This window comes from Neovison vison, chromosome 10 (assembly GCF_020171115.1).
Source record: "Neovison vison isolate M4711 chromosome 10, ASM_NN_V1, whole genome shotgun sequence".
Classification (NCBI taxonomy): Eukaryota; Metazoa; Chordata; class Mammalia; order Carnivora; family Mustelidae; genus Neogale; species Neogale vison.
In genome coordinates this window covers 9,279,206-9,299,621 of record NC_058100.1, presented here as the reverse complement: position 1 = coordinate 9,299,621, position 20,416 = coordinate 9,279,206, and the positions used below count along the sequence as shown (strand labels likewise).

The 20,416-nt window shown below is 42.6% G+C and overlaps 1 protein-coding gene across 1 annotated transcript in view; it reads left to right on the top strand.

Annotated features, from left to right (window-relative positions):
• Nucleotides 1-702: 702 nt before the first annotated feature.
• Nucleotides 703-20,416, top strand: part of TMCO1 (transmembrane and coiled-coil domains 1) — a 44,582-nt gene continuing 24,868 nt past the window's right edge. Inside the window, exons 1-5 of the mRNA XM_044266781.1 lie at nucleotides 703-923; nucleotides 1,290-1,367; nucleotides 7,210-7,269; nucleotides 17,792-17,838; nucleotides 19,316-19,383. Of these exons, the coding sequence (XP_044122716.1) occupies nucleotides 854-923; nucleotides 1,290-1,367; nucleotides 7,210-7,269; nucleotides 17,792-17,838; nucleotides 19,316-19,383 (323 nt within the window). The 5' untranslated portion in view covers nucleotides 703-853. The remainder of the gene's footprint in view (nucleotides 924-1,289; nucleotides 1,368-7,209; nucleotides 7,270-17,791; nucleotides 17,839-19,315; nucleotides 19,384-20,416) is intronic.

The following is a 20,416-nucleotide window of genomic DNA, read 5'->3' as shown; positions in this document are numbered from 1 at the left end:
AGATCACGAAAACTGGGTGCTCCTTCTCCCAGGGAAACTGCCTGGATACGCGTACCACCTGCTACTGTCGAATAAAACCATCGCTCCCTTACGACGCTAGTACCTCCCACCGTTTCCTTCCCAGCCCCCTGCGTAAGATCATCTACACGCAACCGCTGGAGGCATTTGAGCTCATGACCGGTCCTCCGGACGCATCATCACGGCCTGTACACACCGCGTGTTCTCCAGCACCCACGTGCCTCTGCGTACCGCCCCTGCCAAGCACTCCCACTACTCTGCTTCGACTTCAACAGCTGTCTCCGACCACCGCGTCAACTGGGTCACCGCAGCGCTCGGGCCATACCGCTAGTAAAACCCTAACCACACCATAAGTACAAGTGTCGCTAGGGCGGGAGTTCCTTCGAGCCCGCGCCCCAGGTCTAAATCCGTGGCGTTCAGTAAACTACCTAAACGGCTTCAGAGATAGGGCAGAAGCAGAAGCGCAGCCGAGTGCACCCCAGTGCATTTCGGTCGAGACGAGAGCAGCCACGACACAGCCCCTGGAACAAGCGCCACCAGGCGAAGTCCCGTCATCGTAGTTCCGTCGCGGAAGCTCCAGTCCCAGCTCTCGCGAGATTCAGTCTGAGCCCCAGCCCCCCAAGCCCGCTTGGTTCTCGCCGGATTCGCCGGGCCACGCGTCTCTCCGGAAGTAGCCCTTCCGGCGCTGTGCCCCGGAAGCGGAAGTGTGACTCTAGTCTGTCAGAGAGTGTTTCTCGGTGGCCCAGAAATCCGGGGAAGTCGTTGTCGTTTAATTTTTGCAGGCCCTCGAGCGCTTCCCCCCTGGCGGGTGGGAGTGCAGAGAGGAAAGTGCGAGATGAGCACCATGTTCGCGGACACACTGCTCATCGTCTTCATTTCCGTGTGCACGGCTCTTCTCGCGGAGGGTGAGAGCGGCTGCTTCTCTGATGTTTGATCAGCCAGCCCCCACGGGAAGGATCCTGGGCCTGGGGACCCTCGCGCCACCGGGGAGTGGTCGCGAGCCTTGCTTGCTTGGGGTTGAGCCGGGAGGGGGGCGCCGTGGAATTCGGTTTGGGGTCGATTTCGCTTGCGTCTTTGTGGAAACACCTTCATCTCGGGTCTCCGTTACTTTGGTTGAAGAGTCCGTTGTCTTAACATTTGGTAAAAAGTTAACTGCTGGTGAATATAAAGCAAAAAGTCGAAATCCCTCCTTACCCAGCCATCACCACCAGTGAGTTTGCCGTGACCCTTACAGACATTTTTCTACTAGCATGCTGCTTTTGATGTTTCAGGTATAACCTGGGTCCTGGTTTACAGGACGGACAAGTACAAGAGACTGAAAGCGGAGGTGGAAAAACAGAGTAAAAAACGTGAGTATGGCAACATCCTTCAGATCCAGTTTCAACACATCAGGTGCATTGAATGGTGTTTACAGTAGGTGTTTTAGCACCAACTGATGCAAAAACTTTATGGGAATACAGAGATGAATCCGATTTGAATTGGTTATGTAGAGTTATATGCAGCGTTGGATATTTTTATGCACAATGCATAATACACATGGCAGTGGAGCAAGGGACACGAGAAGTACGAGTTATGTGCTGTGGTGGTTCTAAAGAAGAGATCCCATTCAGTTGTGAGGGGCCGTGGAAGCCCCATGTGTGGATAATTCACCTCAACATATTAAAATCCAAGCTCGTTATCTTCACCTTCACAAACCTGATCCACCTCTGGTATTTCTCTACCTGACAAATAGTACCTCCCTGCTTCTCATAGTGCAAGCCGGAAACCCTGAATCACTTTCTCACTTGACTTTCAGGACACCACACTCTTGGTTTTACTCTTACCGTGCAGGTCTTTTTTTTTTTTTTTTTTTTTTAAGAGAAAGTGGGGGGGTTGGGGAAAGGCAGAGGGAGCACGAGAAAGAATCTTAAGCAGGCTCCTCACCCAGCATAAGGCCTGAGGTGGGTCTTGATCCCTCCACTCCGACCTGAGCCGAAATCAAGAGTCAGACTCTTAACTGAGGGAGCAACCCCGACGCCCCTTGCCCATCATTCTTTTGCTGTTTCCTTGCTGGTTCCTCTTCTCAGCCTCTTGTTGGGCACCCCAAATTTGTTTTTATCCCCCTATGCTCACTCTCTTAGTGAATTCAATCATGTACTCTATTTGGCAGTGGCTCCCAAATTTATATCCCTAGCACTCTCTCTTTAATGCAAGATCCATATACCCTGGTAATAATATTGTATAGTGAGCGATGGTAGGTACCCTTGTGGTGAGCATAATGTGTAAGGAGTTGAATCACTATGTTGTACTCCTGAAATTAACATTATGTGTCAGCTATGCTCAGATAAAGATTCATGTATCAATTTGTCAGTTATACTGTAATGTTGAATATACATTTCAAACCCAGCATGTCCAAACTGAATACTTTATCCTCACTTAAGACTGCTTCATTTGGGGGTGCCTGGGTGACTCAGTGGGTTAAGTCTCTGCCTTCGGCTTAGGTCCTGGTCCCAGGTTCCTGGGATTGAGCCCCGCGTCGGGCTCTTTGCTCAGCAGGGAGCCTGCTTCCTCCTCTCTCTTCCTACTTGTGATCTCTCATTCCATCAAATAAATAAATAAAATCTTTTTTAAAAAAAAAAGACTGCTTCATTTGTACTTTTCAGGATCTTGGTCAATGGCAAGTCTATCTCTCTACTTGCTCAGGTCATAATCCTTGTGCCGTTATCTTTAAGTCTTCTGTCACACTCTGCATCTAATACTTTTGGGCTGCCTTCAGACATATCCAGAGTCTGATTTTCCATCATTTCCTTTGATAATTACCTCCATCCTTTGCATGAATTATTGCAGCAGCCTTCAATAAGTGTTCTGTTTCCCTATAGTCCGCTCCCAAGATAACAGCCAGAATAATTCTTTTTTTTTTTTTTTTAAAGTAGGTTCCAGGGACACCTGGGTGGCTCAGTTCGTTAAGCGGCTGCCTTCAGCTCAGGTCATGATCCCAGCGGCGTGGGATCGAGTCCCACATCAGGCTCCTTGCTTGGCAGGGGGGCCTGCTTCTCCCTCTGCCTCTGCCTGCCACTCTGCTGTGCTCACTAGCTCTCTCTCCCTCTCTCTCTCTGACAAATAAATAAATAAAATCTTAAAAAAAAAAATAAAGTAGGTTCCACATCCAGTGTGGAACCCAATGTAGGACTTGAACTCAGGACCCTGAGATCAAGACCTGAGCTGATATCCAGAGTCAGATACTCCAATAACTGAGCCACCCAGGCACCCAGAATAATCCTTTTTAGAGCCTGTTAGATCATGTCCCCTTCCTGCTCATAACCCTGTGATGGTGTCCCAGTTTTACTCAAGAACAGCCGAAGTCCTTTCAGCGGCCTGCGGAGCCTCCCCCGTTTTAGCTCTGTTGCTCTTCCCCTCTCACACACTCGGCTTCAGCCACACTGACCCTGCAGTTCCTCGCTGTGCCTCAGCCACACTCCAGTGCTCAGAGTCTTCTACTGGCTCTTCCCTCTGCCTGGAATGTTCTCTATGATGTCTGCTTAGTTAACCCTCATACCTTCTTCAAATCTTTGTTCAAAGTTTACTTCTGTGAGTCTTAACTTGGCCACCCTCTTTATTTTGGGCGCCTGGGTGGCTCAGTGGGTTGAGCCGCTGCCTTCGGCTCAGGTCATGATCCCAGGGTCCTGGGATCGAGTCCCGCGTCGGGCTCTCTGCTCGGCGGGGAGCCTGCTTCCTCCTCTCTCTCTCTGCCTGCCTCTCTGCCCATTTGTAATCTCTCTCTGTCAAATAAATAAATAAAAATCTTTAAAAAAAAATAAAAGATTTTATTTATTCACTTGACAGAGAGAGATCACAAGTAGGCAGAGAGGCAGGCAGAGAGAGAGAGGAGGAAACAGGCTCCCTGCTGAGCAGAGAGCCCGACGCGGGACTCGATCCCAGGACCCCGAGATCATGACCCGAGCCAAAGGCAGCGGCTTAACCCACTGAGCCACCGAGGCGCCCTTGGCCACCCTCTTTAAAACTGCAGCCTGCTCATCTCCACCGCTGCTGCTCCTAGTCTCCTGGACCCCGCTCTCTTCCCCCCTCCCACCCCATGGCTTTTGTCACTTTCTAATATATTACAGAATCTATTTGTGTATTGTGTTACTGTTTATTGTTTATCTCCCCCCGCTAGGAGAGCGTTTTTGTTGTTCTGATATAGCCTTTGTACCTAGAACAGTGACTGGCACGCAGTAAAAGTTTAATAAATACTTGGTGACTTGAATACTTTCTTCTCTCACCCTGTGTGTGCAGTCCACCCTCAAGCCCTGTTACTGTTCTCCTCTGGGGAAGTTTGCGATCTCTCCACATCCCTCCAGTTCTGCCGCCACCACCTAGTCTAAACTGTCATGTTTCCTGTGATCTACTGCGATAGCCTCCTCATTGGTCTCCCTGCAGCCACTCAGATTTCTTCTCTACAGGGCAGCCCAAGTAATTTTTCTTTTTTTTTTTTTTTTAAAGATTTTATTTATTTATTTGACAGAGAGAAATCACAAGTAGATGGAGAGGCAGGCAGAGAGAGAGGGAAGCAGGCTCCCTACTGAGCAGAGCGCCCGATGCGGGACTCGATCCCAGGACCCTGAGATCATGACCTGAGCCGAAGGCAGCGGCTTAACCCACTGAGCCACCGAGGCACCCCCAAGTAATTTTTCAAGACACAGATCTTATCATGTTACTTGCCCTTCTCAAAATACTATGTTTTTCCCCATTGCTTTTAGGAGAAAGGCGGGGCTTGCAAGGTCCAGTGTGGTTGGATGCATCTTCTCTTCCCCTGCAACTACATCCTGTATCCCTTGCTCTCTGTTCTCTAGCCGCTCGGGCCCTTTTCCCATCCTCTGGGCTAGTCTTCCTTATTTCTGCTGTGGGTCCAGGCATTATCTGCTCTTCCTTCTAACTAGAATAACTTTGCTTTCTCCTTTGGTCTAGCAAACTCCTGCTCATTCTTTAGCTCTCAAAAGCTTATTTAGTCTTTCAGAAGGGTCAGATCTTCTACTCTGGGCCCTGCTTTATCCATAGATGGCTCCTTAGAGCATAGTGATCTAGCCTCAGCCCAGTCCCCTAGAAGACCAGGTTAATGTTCACAGTACCATCTTAGTTTCTGTTCTCTAGCCTTCTTGTTTTTTATGCATTTATGGGGAAGTGCTAAGTAATTATGTTGTGGTCCTTCTGGGGAGGGAAAGAAATATTTTTTGTTTCTTTGGCTAATAGTGATGATAAAGAGTAAAACATTCAATGTTTTCTGTCCATTTTGTTTTTTTATTTTTATTTCTTTTATTTATTTATTTGTCAGAGAGGGAGAGAGTACAGCAGGGAGAGTGGCAAACAGAGGGAGAAGCAGGCTCACTGCTGAGCAACAAGGCCCTATGCGTTGACTCGATCCCAGGACCCTGGGATCATGACTTGAGCCAAAGGCAGACGCTTAACTGGCTGAGCCACCCAAGCATCTCTGTCCATTTCGTTTTTTTCAAATGTTATTTTGGGGGTGCCTGGGTGGCTCAGTGGGTTAAGCCTCTGCCTTCGGCTTAGGTCATGGTCTTGGGGTCCTGGGATCGAGCCCCGCATCACGCTCTCTGCTCAGCGGGGAGCCTGCTCTTTCTCTGCCCATCTCTCTGTCTACGTGTGATCTCTCTCTCTGTCAAATAAATAAAATCTTTAAAAAAAAATGTTATTTTGGTAACATCTTGTAGAATTTGACTTAATTTCCTTTTATGATCTCATACTAGTACTTTTACTCTAAATCTCTTGCTTTATCTTTTCATTTACATAAAAGAATACATGTACTTAGACACGAGTGCATATATTGAAACCACAAACAAACACACACACACACTTATTTTAGTCAGCACTTTACTGTTTCACTTGCAATATTGGAGTCAAATCGAATTTTTCATCTCTTTATTAAAGTAGTAATACCAATTTTAGAATTCAGGTAGCGTAATTAATGTTCCAAGAGAAAAAGTCTTCCCTGCCAATTCTCTTTAATGCAACTTTTAGAAATAACACATGTACTGTACTGTTTGCCGGTAAAGGAAGTATGCTAAGATACTATATGGAACAAACAAAGTAAATAAGGTAATTTTTGACATTCCTAGTCTTGGTCCTTTCATAGGTGGACTATGATGGGTATATAGATCAAAGATAGTAAATGTAAAATATAAATATATTAATTATTTCTCTTTAAAAGGTTATTTTTACTCTATCATCATATTAATTGAAATGCATACAAAGAAGTTGGTCTTAGCTTTTTCTGTCTGTTTAAGTAATCTCTGTGCCCTCTGTGGGGCGCAGACTCACAATCCCGAGATCGAGAGTCACATGCTCTGTTGACTGAGCCATTCAGGTGCCCCGGTTTTAGCTTTTTGACTCTGTTGATCTCCCTTCCCTAATGCATATGTGTGTCTTGCCAGTTTTCAGTATTGTAATGGTTATTCAATTATTTGCCCTCACTAGATACTCTTTAGAGGGCAAGAATCATGTTTATCTTTTCATCTGCCTAGAACAGCGCTCATTACTTAGGAACCAATAACTGAATAAATGAATTCCTACCTTTTATAGTGACTATGAGACTGGTACTATAATGAACCATAGTTATCTGAGAGAACAGAATTTGAAAATCGTACTTAGGCTCAACCTACGGGCAGTCACCCTCAGCTGATGGTCTGAAAGCCACTTTAGTTGTTTTTTTTTTTTTTTTTAAGATTTTATGTATTTATTTGACAGAAATCACAAGTAGATGGAGAGGCAGGCAGAGAGAGAGAGGGAAGCAGGCTCCCTGCTGAGCAGAGAGCCCGATGCGGGACTCGATCCCAGGACCCTGAGATCATGACCTGAGCCGAAGGCAGCGGCTAAACCCACTGAGCCACCCAGGCGCCCCAAAAGCCACTTTAGTTTTTATTATGTTCCGTTAGTTATTATTATTGTGTCCTTATGCAATCCTTTATGAGTGTTTGGTTGATGATGCTTCCAGTATTGTTGTCTTGGTCTTAGATTGTTGTGTCTGCCTTCTCCTGTCAGCAGGTGTGGGAGCAGATCAGTTAACTTGCTCATAACCATAATCAAAGGCGGCGTGTAACTTTCTTGTGAGCTTCTTTCATTGGCTCAACTGTGATAAAGCAGCCTTCATTTCTTTAGTATGATACATAATTAATTTTTACTGTGTTACTCTGTTTACAGTGGAAAAGAAGAAGGAAACAATAACAGAGTCAGCTGGTCGACAACAAAAAAAGAAAATAGGTAAGATGAATTATTGGTATACACAAAATGTAGAAAAAATAAGTTTAGGAAATTTGGAAAATTTAAAATTGGAAAAAAATTCTTAGGTGATGAAAATATAATAAAGTTATTAACAGTGGTGACTCATGTGTTTGTATAATTTTGTGGTTTACAGAGAGCACTTGCATACATTATCGAGCCTGATTTTCTCTTGTCCATTTTGAGAGCAAAATCAAGCAGTTGCTACTGTTTCCTCTTAGCTTTTGAAATTTTAGTTTTAATAAAATAATGCTGACATTTGTGGCTTTTGAATTTGGCCGAGGGTTCTTGGCATAATTTGTAAAAGTTTTTTTTTTCTTTTTTTTTCATATCTGTGTTGATTATTTCCATTTAAGCCTGAGTTACTTGTGTTGTTGCCATGGCTTCCTTACTGAGAATTGACTGGTGATGGAAATCCTCCAGGGGGTAGGAAATTTACTGCTGAGTAATTTTTATCTGGTCTGAAAAGTAATGATATGTTTTTGGTTTTTCAGTGTAATTTAGAGCTTAATTACAGAATGTAATTCTGTTCCAAAAAGACAATTTATAAATGATTAGATATGATTTATATTTATACTTTGTGATGCTTCCTGACTCTGAAATTAGAAAAAAATTATGAAACTGTGTGTTTTGTTCAGAAACTATGTCTCTGCATAGGTCACTGCCATTATATCCTAGGAAAGAATTCTACCAGCCTGGACTATGCCACTATCCTGTTCTGAACAAGACTTTTGAATTTAGTGTTTCCCACGTTTTCTAAGTGGCCTGCTCATTTAGTTCTGTGGCAGGATGCTACTGTATGTTTTCTCTGTGTCAGTTGCTCTGATGGGTCATAGAGAAACAAGGTAGAAACAATTCTCTTAGGAAGTCTGTCTTGAGAGGGGAAGACAGACCAGTGCAGTATGGTAAGGTTGTAGAGATATATTCTGAGTTTTAAAAAAGTAAAGAGAAAGGATATTTAAACAAAACTAGGAGATTAGGTTTTCTTGAAGAGATAACGTTTTTGGGGCACCTGGGTGGCTCAGTGGGTTAAGCCTCTGCCTTCGGCTAGGTCATGATCTCAGGGTCCTGGGACTGAGCCCCACATCAGGCTCTCTGCTCAGCAGGGAGCCTGCTTCCTCCTCTCTGTCTCTGCCTGCCTCTCTGCCTACTTGTGGTCTCTATCTGTCAAATAAATAAATAAAATCTTTAAAAAAAAAAGATAATGTTTCCATTGACTCTTGAAGCTACAATGTGAATAACTTAAATAAAAATACAAATAAAGTAGCAGTCAGAATTTATTGAGCACTTATCATATGCAACATACTGAGGTAAACACTTTATATGTTTTAAGATTCTCTTAACAGTCAATTGTATATAGTAGTGAAGAGTGTTACTTCATTTTATAGATGAGAAGCATGAAGCTTGAGTTAAGTAATTTTCCCTCGGTCAGTCATTCAGTGGTAGATGGGATGACATTAGTGGTAGAGAAGGGGTTTGGCCCTGGTCATTTGTAACTTTAACATCCAGTTTTAAGCCCTGTACATCCTAGGCAGAAGGCTAGCCATCTCCAAACTCTAGAGGGATCAAATAGCAAGGTATATTCCTGAAGCTATAAATAGTTTAGTGTAACTGATGAAAGAAGCGATATATAAAGTATAGACAGATGAGGCTAGAGAAATAAGTAGAGTCTGTTCCTGAAGACCTTTATAAATTAAACTAAGGTAATGAGTTTAACTTGTATCCAGAAGACTTTCCATCTTTCCATATCCATTAAGGGATTTAAGCAGAGATTGACATGAGATTTTAAGGAAGACAACTCTGGCAGTAGTTTGGAGATAAATGGGAGAAGGGATCATTCGGGAGGCAGGAGGTCATGAGGCTTTTTAAAAATCTCAGATGCAAAAATGGCAAGAATCTGAACTTAAGTAGAGGCAGTGGTAATGGAATAGAAGTAGGAGTAACAGGACTTGATGACTGTTTCGATGTGGCATGTGGAGAGAGGGATGAGTCTACAAAGAAGTCCATATTTCTGATTTGGAAAAATTGGAGGAGTAGCAAATTGGGATGGGGAAGAAAAGAGAGGATAATTTCAGGTTTGAACGTATTGGATTTGAAATGCCTGTGTGACGGTAGGTGGAAATACTTGTTACACAGTTGGATATGTGGTTTCGGAGCTAGCAGAGGGATTAAAGGCTATAAACAGATTTTAGAATCATATACTTTTAAGTAGTAATTGAGTTCACCCACAGAGGAGACCATATAAAGTAAGAAAAGGAAAGGGCTGAGGATGGAGAGAGTCTTGAGGAAACAGAGGGAGCAGCAGTGGAACCCTGCAGAAGGATTACCAGAGAAGTCGGAAAGGGTTTGCCATCGTAGCTGAGGGATGAGAGGATAGAGAGGATCTAAGGTGTTAAATGTCTAAGAGGCAAATGGAAATGAAAGTTCTTGTTAGTGATGTAGCAAGAATGATTTCAGGGGCGTGATGGGGGACAGAAGCCAGTTGTCTAGATGAGGAGAGAATGCACAGTGAGGAAGTGAAGACATTGAACATAGAATCATTCTATCAAGTAGCTTTGCTGCAAAGGATAGGAAAGATACAAAAATGGAAGGCAGATTGCTTTCTGCCCTTAAGTTGACAACACAAACTGTCTAAAATGTAAATTAACTTTAGCATGGAATGCAACCTTGAACTTTTTGCTCACCAAAAAGTATCAGAAGTTAAGAGAAATAACACCTGTGAAGTGTTGGTTATCAATGTCTTATTAGGAGTTAAAAGGTGTAATGTTCATGCGAAGCTGTTTAAAGGACAATCTATCCATGCTCTAGATTTGTAAATTTTACTCTGAGATTAAGCCAAACCATCAGAAATCTATAAACCTAAACTGCATTATTTTGGACTCCCTAAAGATTGCTTCTACTCCATTTCACCTTGACATTTGTACTGTTGGGCACGTTGTGGAAAACCCAGCCAGATACAGTTTATTGTACTACTACTGTGGAATACTTTTGAGAACATTACAACATCACAGTGTCTCTTGATGAGCAGTTTTCGAAACTTCCTCATAGTTTTCAATGTCAAGAAAAGCAGTGTCAGGGGCGACTGGTTGGCTCAGTTGGAAGAGTGTGCAACCCTTCGATCTTGGGGTTGAAAGTTTGAGCCCCATGTTGGGTATAGAGATGACTTAAAAAGAGTAAAATCTTAATGAAAGGAAGGAAGGAAGGGGAGAGAAAAGCAGTGATTCTCATAAATAATTCATTTACTTTGATTTTGTGAACTTAGCTTGAACCCTTTGGACTAGCTGCTGATAAGCAGAGAGTCACATTTGCCGTTCATCTCTGGCAACTTTACACGACCGATTCAATATATTTCTGTGAATTGACTCTATCACAGTTCTGTTATTATGCAACCCTTACTTTCCCTTTCCTCAGGTCCCTACTTGAGCTTTACAAGAATATAGACAGTAGTTGGGGGGTGCTGTGGATGGTGACTGTGCTGCACTGAAGAAAGCAAGTTTTCAGTATGAGGAGGGTGCGCAGCACAATGATAAGGTTTCAGAGAAGCAAAATGCCACTGATTTTACTAGGTGAAGCTCTTTGATCATAGTCTTGGGTAGAACCATTAATTCAAAGCTGAAATGTCGGGGTGCCTGGGTGGCTCAGTGGGTTAATTCTCTGCCTTCAGCTCAGGTCATGATCTCAGGGTCCTGGGATGGAGCCCCGCATCGGGCTCTCTGCTCAGCGGGGAGCCTCTTTCCCCTCTCACTCTGCCTACTTGTGATCACTCTCTCTCTCTCTCAAATAAATAAATAAAATCTTTAAAAAAAAGAGAGAGAGAGAAAGCTGAAATGTCTTACATTTGAACTAAAGACCTTAGGTTCACCAGTTTTTTTTTAAAGTTACATTTATTATTTGAGAGAGAGAGGGTGTGCACGCTCAGGGGAGGGGCAGAGGGAGAGGGAGAGAGAGAATTTCAGGCAGGCTCCCTGCTGAGCACAGACCTTGTCATTGTGGGGCTCGATCTCAGGACCCTGAGATCATGATCCGAGCTGACATCAAGTCAGACGCTTAACTGACTGAGCCACCAGGGGCCCCCTTATGTTCCCATTCTTTTTTTTTTTTTTTAAAGATTTTATCTATTTTTATCTGAAAGACAGAGAATATGAGAGACAGCATGGGGAGGGAGGGGCAGAGGGAGAGGGAGAAGCAGGTTCCCCACTGAGCAGGGCATCCGATGGAGCTTATAACTGACTGAGCCACGCAGGGCCCCCTAGGTTCCCCATTCTTAATTTCAGGGGTAGATGTTTTGGCTGTTTTACATTTCCCTCTTCCCCTACATTTCCCACAGAAGGGAAACAAATTTACTTTTGATATATGAATTTTATTTAGTTCTTTTGGCTACATAGATAATAAATCCCCCAATACCTCAAGTATTGGGGGATTTATTTTCCGAACGTATGGGATCCCAAACTCAGAAAACACTGAAGTAGTCGGTTACAGGAAGGCAGGAACTGTATTAAAGCCCGTCTGGAAGGCATAGCAAGCCCTGAGATGAAGTGAGACAGTGGGCTGCAGTGTTTTTAAGGCTGCACTATTGTTATTATTTAGAGAGGTGGAGAGGTGCTGGAGGGGCAGAGCGAGAGGGAGAGACGCTTAAGCAGTCTCCATGCCTAGCATGGAGCCTGATATGGGGTTCAGTCTCACGACCCTGAGATCATGACCTGAGCTTTGCTTGACCAGCTGAGCCCCCCAGGTGCCCCCAAGGCTGCACTATTGATATGTCCTTCTCTCTCTTTCTGTTCAGCTTCTCCCACTTGCTCTGTAGTGTTTTTCTGGCATTTAGGCTGTGCCTACACCTAACTTTGGCTTGTGTCCTAGGGTTCTGCCTAAATCAGTCTTACTCACGATGTGCTCTGTAGACCCCTGCATCAGTACTGTTACGAGTAAAGAGCTCTGCATCTTCCTCCCAGACTACTGAGTCAGGACCTCTGGGACCCAGGAGTCTGCTATTTTTAACAGGCTTCCCAGATTTTCTTAGACAAACTGAAGTTTGAGAGCCAGTGCTATATTATAATTTTTCTGTTTCTGCTCCCACAGTTAATTAATTTACTATTCCTGGTTTTCCGGTTTAAATTTCTGAGAGAAGGAATCTGGTTGGCTCAGCTCGTCTCTTTACACCGTGGGTCATGAGAAGGCACAGGGATTGGCTGCCTGCTAGGTCGGTAGTGCAGGGTGGCGGTGATGGGAATCTTTGAAAGGCTGACCCTCAACAAGGACTCTGGTAGGAGGCCAATACCCTCAGATGGCTGGGGAAGGGAGGGCAGGCATTCAGAAGCTTGACAGAGTTGGGACGGATATCTCTTTTCTTCGTGACCTAGAGATATGGGAGGAAATTTTTGAAATTTATTTTCTTTTGGTCCCTGAATTTATATATTCACTCTAGGCCTTTATCCTGTTTGGATTTTCCATAAAAGAAGACTGCCTCAGGCATTTAGTTTAAATTTTGCTTCCTCTCCATTAGCAAATCTATGTGAAATTTCAAGGTTATATTATTAATTGGTTTTCATTCAAGACAACTCAGAATGTAGAACTCCCATGGGATATCTAATTCTTTTAATCTATAGAATGGCACCTGCTATTTTGACCTTCTCTCTGTTATTTAAAAATGTTCACCATCTCCCAAACTGTTGGTTGGATTTGACCAACCGGTTGCCTCCTATATTGATTTCCATTCTTTGACAGAAAAGACACTTATTATTGACTAAGGTAAATGAGGAAGTGTTCCTTTCTTAAATAAATTATGTTATCTTGTTGCACACAGCCTAATGTTGTCAAATTAAAATGTATAGTGGATTGGCTACTGTCTGTTCATTCTGTGGTCAGAATAGATGCTGTCATTGCTACTAGTTGATTCCCATAACTACAAACAATACAGCCTCCTTTTTTTTTTTCAAAGATTTTATTTATTTGTTTGACACAGAGAGAGAGACTACAAGAGAGGAACACAAGCAGGGGGAGTTGGAGAGGGAGAAGCAGGCTTCCCGCTGAGCAGAGAGCCCAATATGGGGCTCGATACTAAGACCCTGGGATCATGACCTGAGCCAAAGGGAGAAGCTTAACAATTGAGCCACCCAGGTGCCCTTCATATAAACCATGTATTACATGGCTGTGTTGGCAGGCTAGTCTTCATAAATTTATCTAACCCCAAATGGAACATAAGAATTTTATTCTTAGGAATAGTTGTTTTTGTTTTGTTTTTTGTCCTGGACATTTGAATTTAACTTCTTTGTTTTTATGTTTATGCTTCTTGAGGCATCTTAGCCTTTTCTACCCACAGACGGATCAAGTTCATTTCAGATGAAATTTTGCATGTATGATGTTTCCCTGTTAAATATATTTGTTTAGGGGGCACCTGCGTGGCTCAGTTGGTTAAGCAACTGCCTTTGGCTCAGGTCATGGTCCCAGAATCCTGGGATCAAGTCCCACATTGGGCTCCCAGCTCCATGGGGAGTCTGCTTCTCCCTCTGACCTCCCCTCTCATGCTCTCTCACTCTGTCTCTCCCTCTCTCAAAATAAATAAATAAAAATCTTTGAAAAAAAAATATATATACATACATATATATATATATTTGTTTAGTTTGTTGTTTCTTTATTCTGTTTCTTCTTTTTGTCCCTTTTCTCTACAGAGGCATCTTTTTTAAAATCAACTTTACCTTTTTATATACTATCTTTTTGTTCTCTTCTGTCGGAAATGGTCCCTAGTGAAAAGTGGAGTCACTAGAGTATATAACATAGACCTTCCAGGTAGCCTCAGACATAATCAGCTGTTAATTGTCCATGAGTGAAATCCCCGTGCTGAGAACTAGTCTTAGCGGCGTCTGCTGTCCCATCTGACGCAGTCCTGTGCAGCTGATAGTGCCGTGCCCCGGATTTATCAGAGATGGGTAGGTGTGAAAGCAAGCATCGAAGATACTTGTATCTGTCACCTCCTCCAAAACCAAGGGAATATAAACCTGTTTTTTAATTATTTTAAACCGACTAAAACTGCTTTGTATATGGTAGGTATTTAGTAACAATTTGAATTGAAGACTCTTCAGGAACCTTAATAGTGTTGTTGTGTAGCGTAATCCTGTGTGGCTCTGTTATTAAGCCATATACACATTGTCTACCCTGGTAACAATAACCTTAGTGGTTATTGTTTCTCTGTGGACTTAGCTTCAGAAAAACTATGTCACCTCAGTTTGCTCTCAGCTTTTAGGCTCTTTGTGCTTTTTCTATCTGTTCAGGCTATCAGCTTCATCATAAAGGGCTACCCCTTCGCCCTGACCCCCCCAAAAGGACTTCTTTCCCTAGAAAAGCATTTTTGGTATGCTGTATCTTCATATCAGGTTTTATTATGTTGCTGAATCATTCATGAAATAATACTGAGCACATACCACAATATTGAGCAACTAAGTGCATGCCAGTTACTGAGGTTACAGAGATGAAGAAGGCATAGGATTCCTAGTTCTCCAGGAACCTGCCATCTGTTTGGGTTGATGGGTAAATAAACAGATCATTACAAGAGAATGTATAAACTCAGTATAATGATAAAGATATGCATAAAATATTCTGGAAGCATAAAGAAGAGACTGCTAATCTAGTGTTCAGTAAAGCAGGCATTAGCTATATTTGGCTTTTTAAATTAATTAAAGTTAAAAGAAGTAAAAATTTTAGTTCCTCAGTCACAATAGCCATATTTTATTTGCTCAGGAGCCACATGTAATTAGTGACTACTTTATTGCCATCACAGATAGAGAATCTCTTCATAATTATAGAAAACTCTGTAGGGGTGCCTGGGTGGCTCAGTCAGTTAAGCGTCTTCCTTTGGCTCTTGTCGTGATCCCAGGGTCCTGGAATTGAGCCCCACATCAAGATTCTTGCTCACTGGGGAGCCTGCTTCTCCCTCTCCCTCTGCTGCTCCTCCTGCTTGTGCTCTCTCTCTCTCTCTCTCTCAAATAAATAAAATCTAAAAAAGTAAAAGGAAAATCAATCCCATTATTGACTAAGGAGTCAAGATTTTTAAAAGGAAGTGACAGAGAGCTGAGACTTAAAAGTTGAGTACTAGCTAACCAGGAAGGGCTTGGCTAGGGACAGAATAAAATATTCTAGGTAGAAATCCCAGTTGGTCGAGACTGAGGAGTTTCTTGGGATGTGTGGTTTTTAGAGCTAAAACTGGAACAATCCTGGAAAAACTGGGACAGTTGGTCACCCAAGTAGAAAGGACTTCATAGACAAAGGCACTGGATCTAGAGAAAAGTTTCATATCAAGAGCAGCTTTTTGGGGGCGCCTGGGTGGCTCAGTGGGTTAAGCCGCTGCCTTCGGCTCAGGTCATGATCTCAGGGTCCTGGGATCGAGTCCCGCATCGGGCTCTCTGCTCAGCAGGGAGCCTGCTTCCTCCTCTCTCTCTCTCTGCCTGCCTCTCTGCCTACTTGTGATCTCTCTGTCAAATAAATAAATAAAATCTTTAAAAAAAAAAAAGAGCAGCTTTTTGGTGTTGTAGGAACCTCTGCAGTACAGTTCATGTGAGGGATTGGAAATGAGGCTGCAGGGATAGACATCAGACTTGTCAGTGACACTGGAACATGAGCTTGTAGGGGGGAAAGGCCATGCCAGAATTTTAAGCTGGGGAGTATCATAATTTTGGTCAGTTTTACGTCTTAGGTAGATCTGACGGGCAGCCTTGTGGAAGATGAATTTGAGGGAGCAAGTTTGGAGGCAGTGAGATGCTTGGAGACTTGAAGCAATATAGGTAAAGTGGTTAGAAATCCTAAGGACATGGTAATGAGGAGGGGGAAGGTTTCATAAGTATTTATGAGGTATGTGGGGTGCCTGGGGAGCTCAGTTAGTTAAGTGTTCAACTCTTGGTTTTGGCTCAGGTCATGATCTTTGATCTAGGATCAGGCCCTGTATCAGGCTCCTTGCTCAGCAGGGAGTCTGCTTGAAATTGCCTCTCCCTCCCCACCCCCAGAGCGTGCACACTCCTTTCTCTCTCTCTCTTTCTCAAATAAATAACATCTTCAAAAAATACTTACGAGGCATAATTAATAGGATGCGGTGTTTGGGTGAGAAAGGAGGGAGTCAGGGTTATGCCAAGGCCTCTAGCATAGGTGATCCCCTCTACCTTTTTACTTTGTAGTGGTAGTCCCTTCCCTCAATAGTTGTTTTATGCCCGTTTACCTTCTCATCATCTTATACCCCAGCCCTCAACCCCCAATTTAAAAACATCCTGTTACATTGTAAGAGGACTGCCCAGATAGCAAAGGCGCTCCCCCCGACCAGGATAGACCTTAGCTCCATTCATTTTTCTTCATTTTGTTCCATGTATCTCCAGCATCCCAGTCTCTCCTGCCCATATCCTTCCCTTCCCTGGAGAACAAACTGGACAGGCCGTTCAGGGCAAGGGATCATGTCTTCATCCCGCTCTGTGCTGTTGGGAAACCGCAGTCCACTCTGCAGGCCAGCCCTCCTGTAGGCCTCTTTGTTCCTCCTTTCCTGTACCTGCCCAAATTTACTTGCCCTCACACCAGTTTATTCTAATGGTATATATTTTTGTTTTAGAGGATATTATATTTTTATTTTGTAATCTTCCTGTGAGGTGGGGATTTTTGTGTTTTTTGTTCATTTGTGTATCCCCAGTGCTCAGAAAAGTGCCTGGAATGTGGTAGATAATCAGTGTTTGTTGAAGTAATTAATCCTGGTGATGGTAATCATGACCAAAGAAAGCAGCAGTAGAGGGTACATAGAGATTACGGGCTTGGGAGTTGGGAAACTTGGAGTCTTGTCCTGGCTTTGCCACGGAATGCTCACAGGTTCTCTACCAAGCCACTTCCCCTGCGCGGGACCTCAGTTTCTTTCTGGAAACAATGAAATCCCTGCATTGATGGAATTCAGCAAATAATGGCATTGATGAACAGTTGAGACTTTGTTAAGTATTTTGGGTTGTGTGTATATAACAACTTTCTTAAAATATATGTGAAATTTTCTAGCTTTCTAATTCTCTTAACTAAAAACCTATGCTTATTTTTAGAGTAATTAGTCTGTAATATGAAAGAACCTGAAATTTAAATTTGTCTTGATTGGCTTTTACTTTTAGACTCTGCTCTCTTGAAGTAACTGAAAGAGGGGGAAAAACACGAGAGATTAAATAACTCATATTTGAAGCCTAATTACAATAATTATGTTTACACTTTCCATCAGTATAGTATAAAAGTGTATCTTAATGTATAGTTAAGACACTTAATACCAGAGGTAATTTTTAATTAATCTTTAAAGATTTTTATTTATTTAAATAAAAATATTTTGGTGCTCTGCTGCATTTGCATTTTCTGTGAATATAAAGTATACAGTGCCACAGCTGTTTAGCTGATGTTATTACTAAGTGATCCTGAGACAAGTGCTTTCATAGTCACCAGTCAGTGACAGTTTAACATCTGCCTTGCGCTCAGCATTGTGTATATTAATCAGTTTGTTAATTCTTTTCAGAGAGGCAGGAGGAGAAACTGAAAAATAACAACAGAGACCTGTCCATGGTAAGAGTCTGAAGTGTAATATTGTGGTAAACCACAACAAGTTTTATAGAATAAGACTCTGATTTGCATTAAATACACTGTACTTAACTTTTCAGAAATTCACCCACTAATGTCGTGGGTGTTCCTGGGCCAGGTGGAAGTGAAAATATGCTCCTGGGCTTAAACTTCATTTCAGTAATGAGAGAATACCTTTCGGGCTGTCTCGGGGGTCATAATTTGTCCCTTTCACACAGTTTTTGCTTAGCTTAGCCCTCATGTTTCGAATGGAATAGTCTGTTTTCTTTTACTCTCGTGTCATTGCCGAATCTTTGGTTTTCAGGTGACCTGTGTCACGCCAGCCTCTGAGCCGGAGCATCATAGATGGCCTTTATTGTTGCCTTTGTTCTTCAAGAGGCCTTTTGTTCTGCGTGTCAGGCATACCATAGAGTGTAAAGAGAAATGATTTTATTACCCATTAGTCATCATTTATAAAGAGTAGAGTTTGTTCAAGAGTTTTTCTAAGGCATGCATAGGCTAATTATATGGCTTGACTAATTCTTCTATTTAATTTCTGTACAATTATCACAGGACATCTGAACTGTGCAACAGTTGTCTTTGCTTTCTAAGAGACCTTTGCTATACTAGCTTCTGTTTCTTGCAATTCTTATTGAGTAAGTCTGTAATTTAGAAGTGCATCTTTTTGAAAATAGCTTTTCTGTTGACCTACTTATTAAGTGTTTATACGACCAAATTTGGAAACTATAGAAAGAAGAGAGGAAAAATTGCTGATAAATCTGCATCCAGGAGCTCAAGTTAGCTCAGTCAGAAAAGCATGAGACTCTTGATCTTAGGGTCATGAGTTCGAGCCCCACATAGGGTGTAGAAATTACTTAAAAATAAAATTGTAAAAAAATTAATAATAAAAAAACTTTAAAAAAAACCTGTCACCTAGAGATAATGATTGTTATTCTTACATCGTTATGATCTTTTATTTATTTATACTTTTACCACATTTGTAATTAAGTAAGAAGTTAGCTGCAAGTAACAGAATACCTAATTATAACAATGACTTAAACAGATAAAGATTTTTTTTTTTAAATTTGTTCAAGAAGGCCAGGGTTTGGTAGTCCTGGGCTGGTTTAGCAGCTCAGTAATGTTATTAAGGACTTAGGTTGGCCATTCTTAGATTATGGTTGTTTGGTTATTTGATGGTACTTCATTTCAGGCAGGAAGAATGGGCCAAAGGCCTAAAGGGATACTGGACAACTTTGTCCCTTTAAAGCCCTGTTCGGTACTGGTACCAGAACTGGGTCCCCTGGCCACCCCAATACTATTCATCAGAAGGGGACAAGGAGAAGGGCTTGGAGGTGGAGGGTGGGTTAGCCAATAAGGAGCTTATTGCTGTGGAGTGCAGTGTGACGTGAAACCAGGATTTTGGAGTGTGCCTTAGTAGTGGTTTTCTTTAGTGTGAAATGACAATGTGCTGGTCTCTTTACAGGTCCGAATGAAATCCATGTTTGCAATTGGCTTTTGTTTTACTGCCCTAATGGGAATGTTCAATTCCATGTGAGTACCCTTTAATAATACGGTTTTACCTAACTGTTGTTCTATGTATGTGTGTATTTATGAGCAATTAACTTTTTTTTAAAAGATTTTCTTTATTTGGGGGGGCACTAGAGAGAGAGAGCAAGCACAAGCAGGGGACAGAAGGAGAGGGAGAAACAGGCTCCCTACTCATCAGGGAGACTTGATCCCAGGACCCTGGAATCTTGACCTAAGCCAAAGGCAGATGCTTCAGTGACCGAACCACCCAGCTGCTCGAGCTTTTTTCGTAATAATTTATTTTGATACTTCAAATTTATAGAAAGGTTACAAAAATAATATGTTCATTATCCATATTCACAATTGTTAATATTTTGCTCCATTTTCGTTCTTTTTCTGTTTCCCATATCATCTGTGTAGTCTTTCACACATACATTATGTATGTATTATTCAAGAGTATGTTATGTATTATTCAAGAGTATGTTATGCCCCTTTATCCCTAACTACTCAATTATTTAATTATTTATTTGACAGAGATTACAAGTAGGCAAGTAGGCGGAGAGGCAGGCAGAGAGAGGGGAAGGGAAGCAAGCTCCCTGCTGAGCAGAGAGCCCGATGCGGGGCTTGATCCCAGGACCCTGAGATCATGACCTGAGCCGAAGGCAGAGGCTTAACCCACTGAGCCATCCAGGCGCCCGTACTAAATTTTTTTTTTTAAGATCTTATTTATTTATTTGGCAAAAATCACAAGTAGGCAGAGAGGCAGGCAGAGAGAGAGCGGGAAGCAGGCTCCCTGCTGAGCAGAGAGCCTGATGTGGGGCTTGATCCCAGGACCCTGAGATCATGACATGAGCCGAAGGCGGAGGCTTAACCCACTGAGCCACCCAGGCGCCCCCCCTACTAAATTTTTTTAAAAAGATTTTGTTCATTAATTTGACAGCATAAGCAGAGAGGTTGGCAGAGAGAGAGGGAAAGTGGCAGAAGGAGAGGGGAAACGGACTCTGTGCTAATAAGCAGGGAGCCCAACGCAGGGCTCAGTCCCAGGGCTCTGGGATCA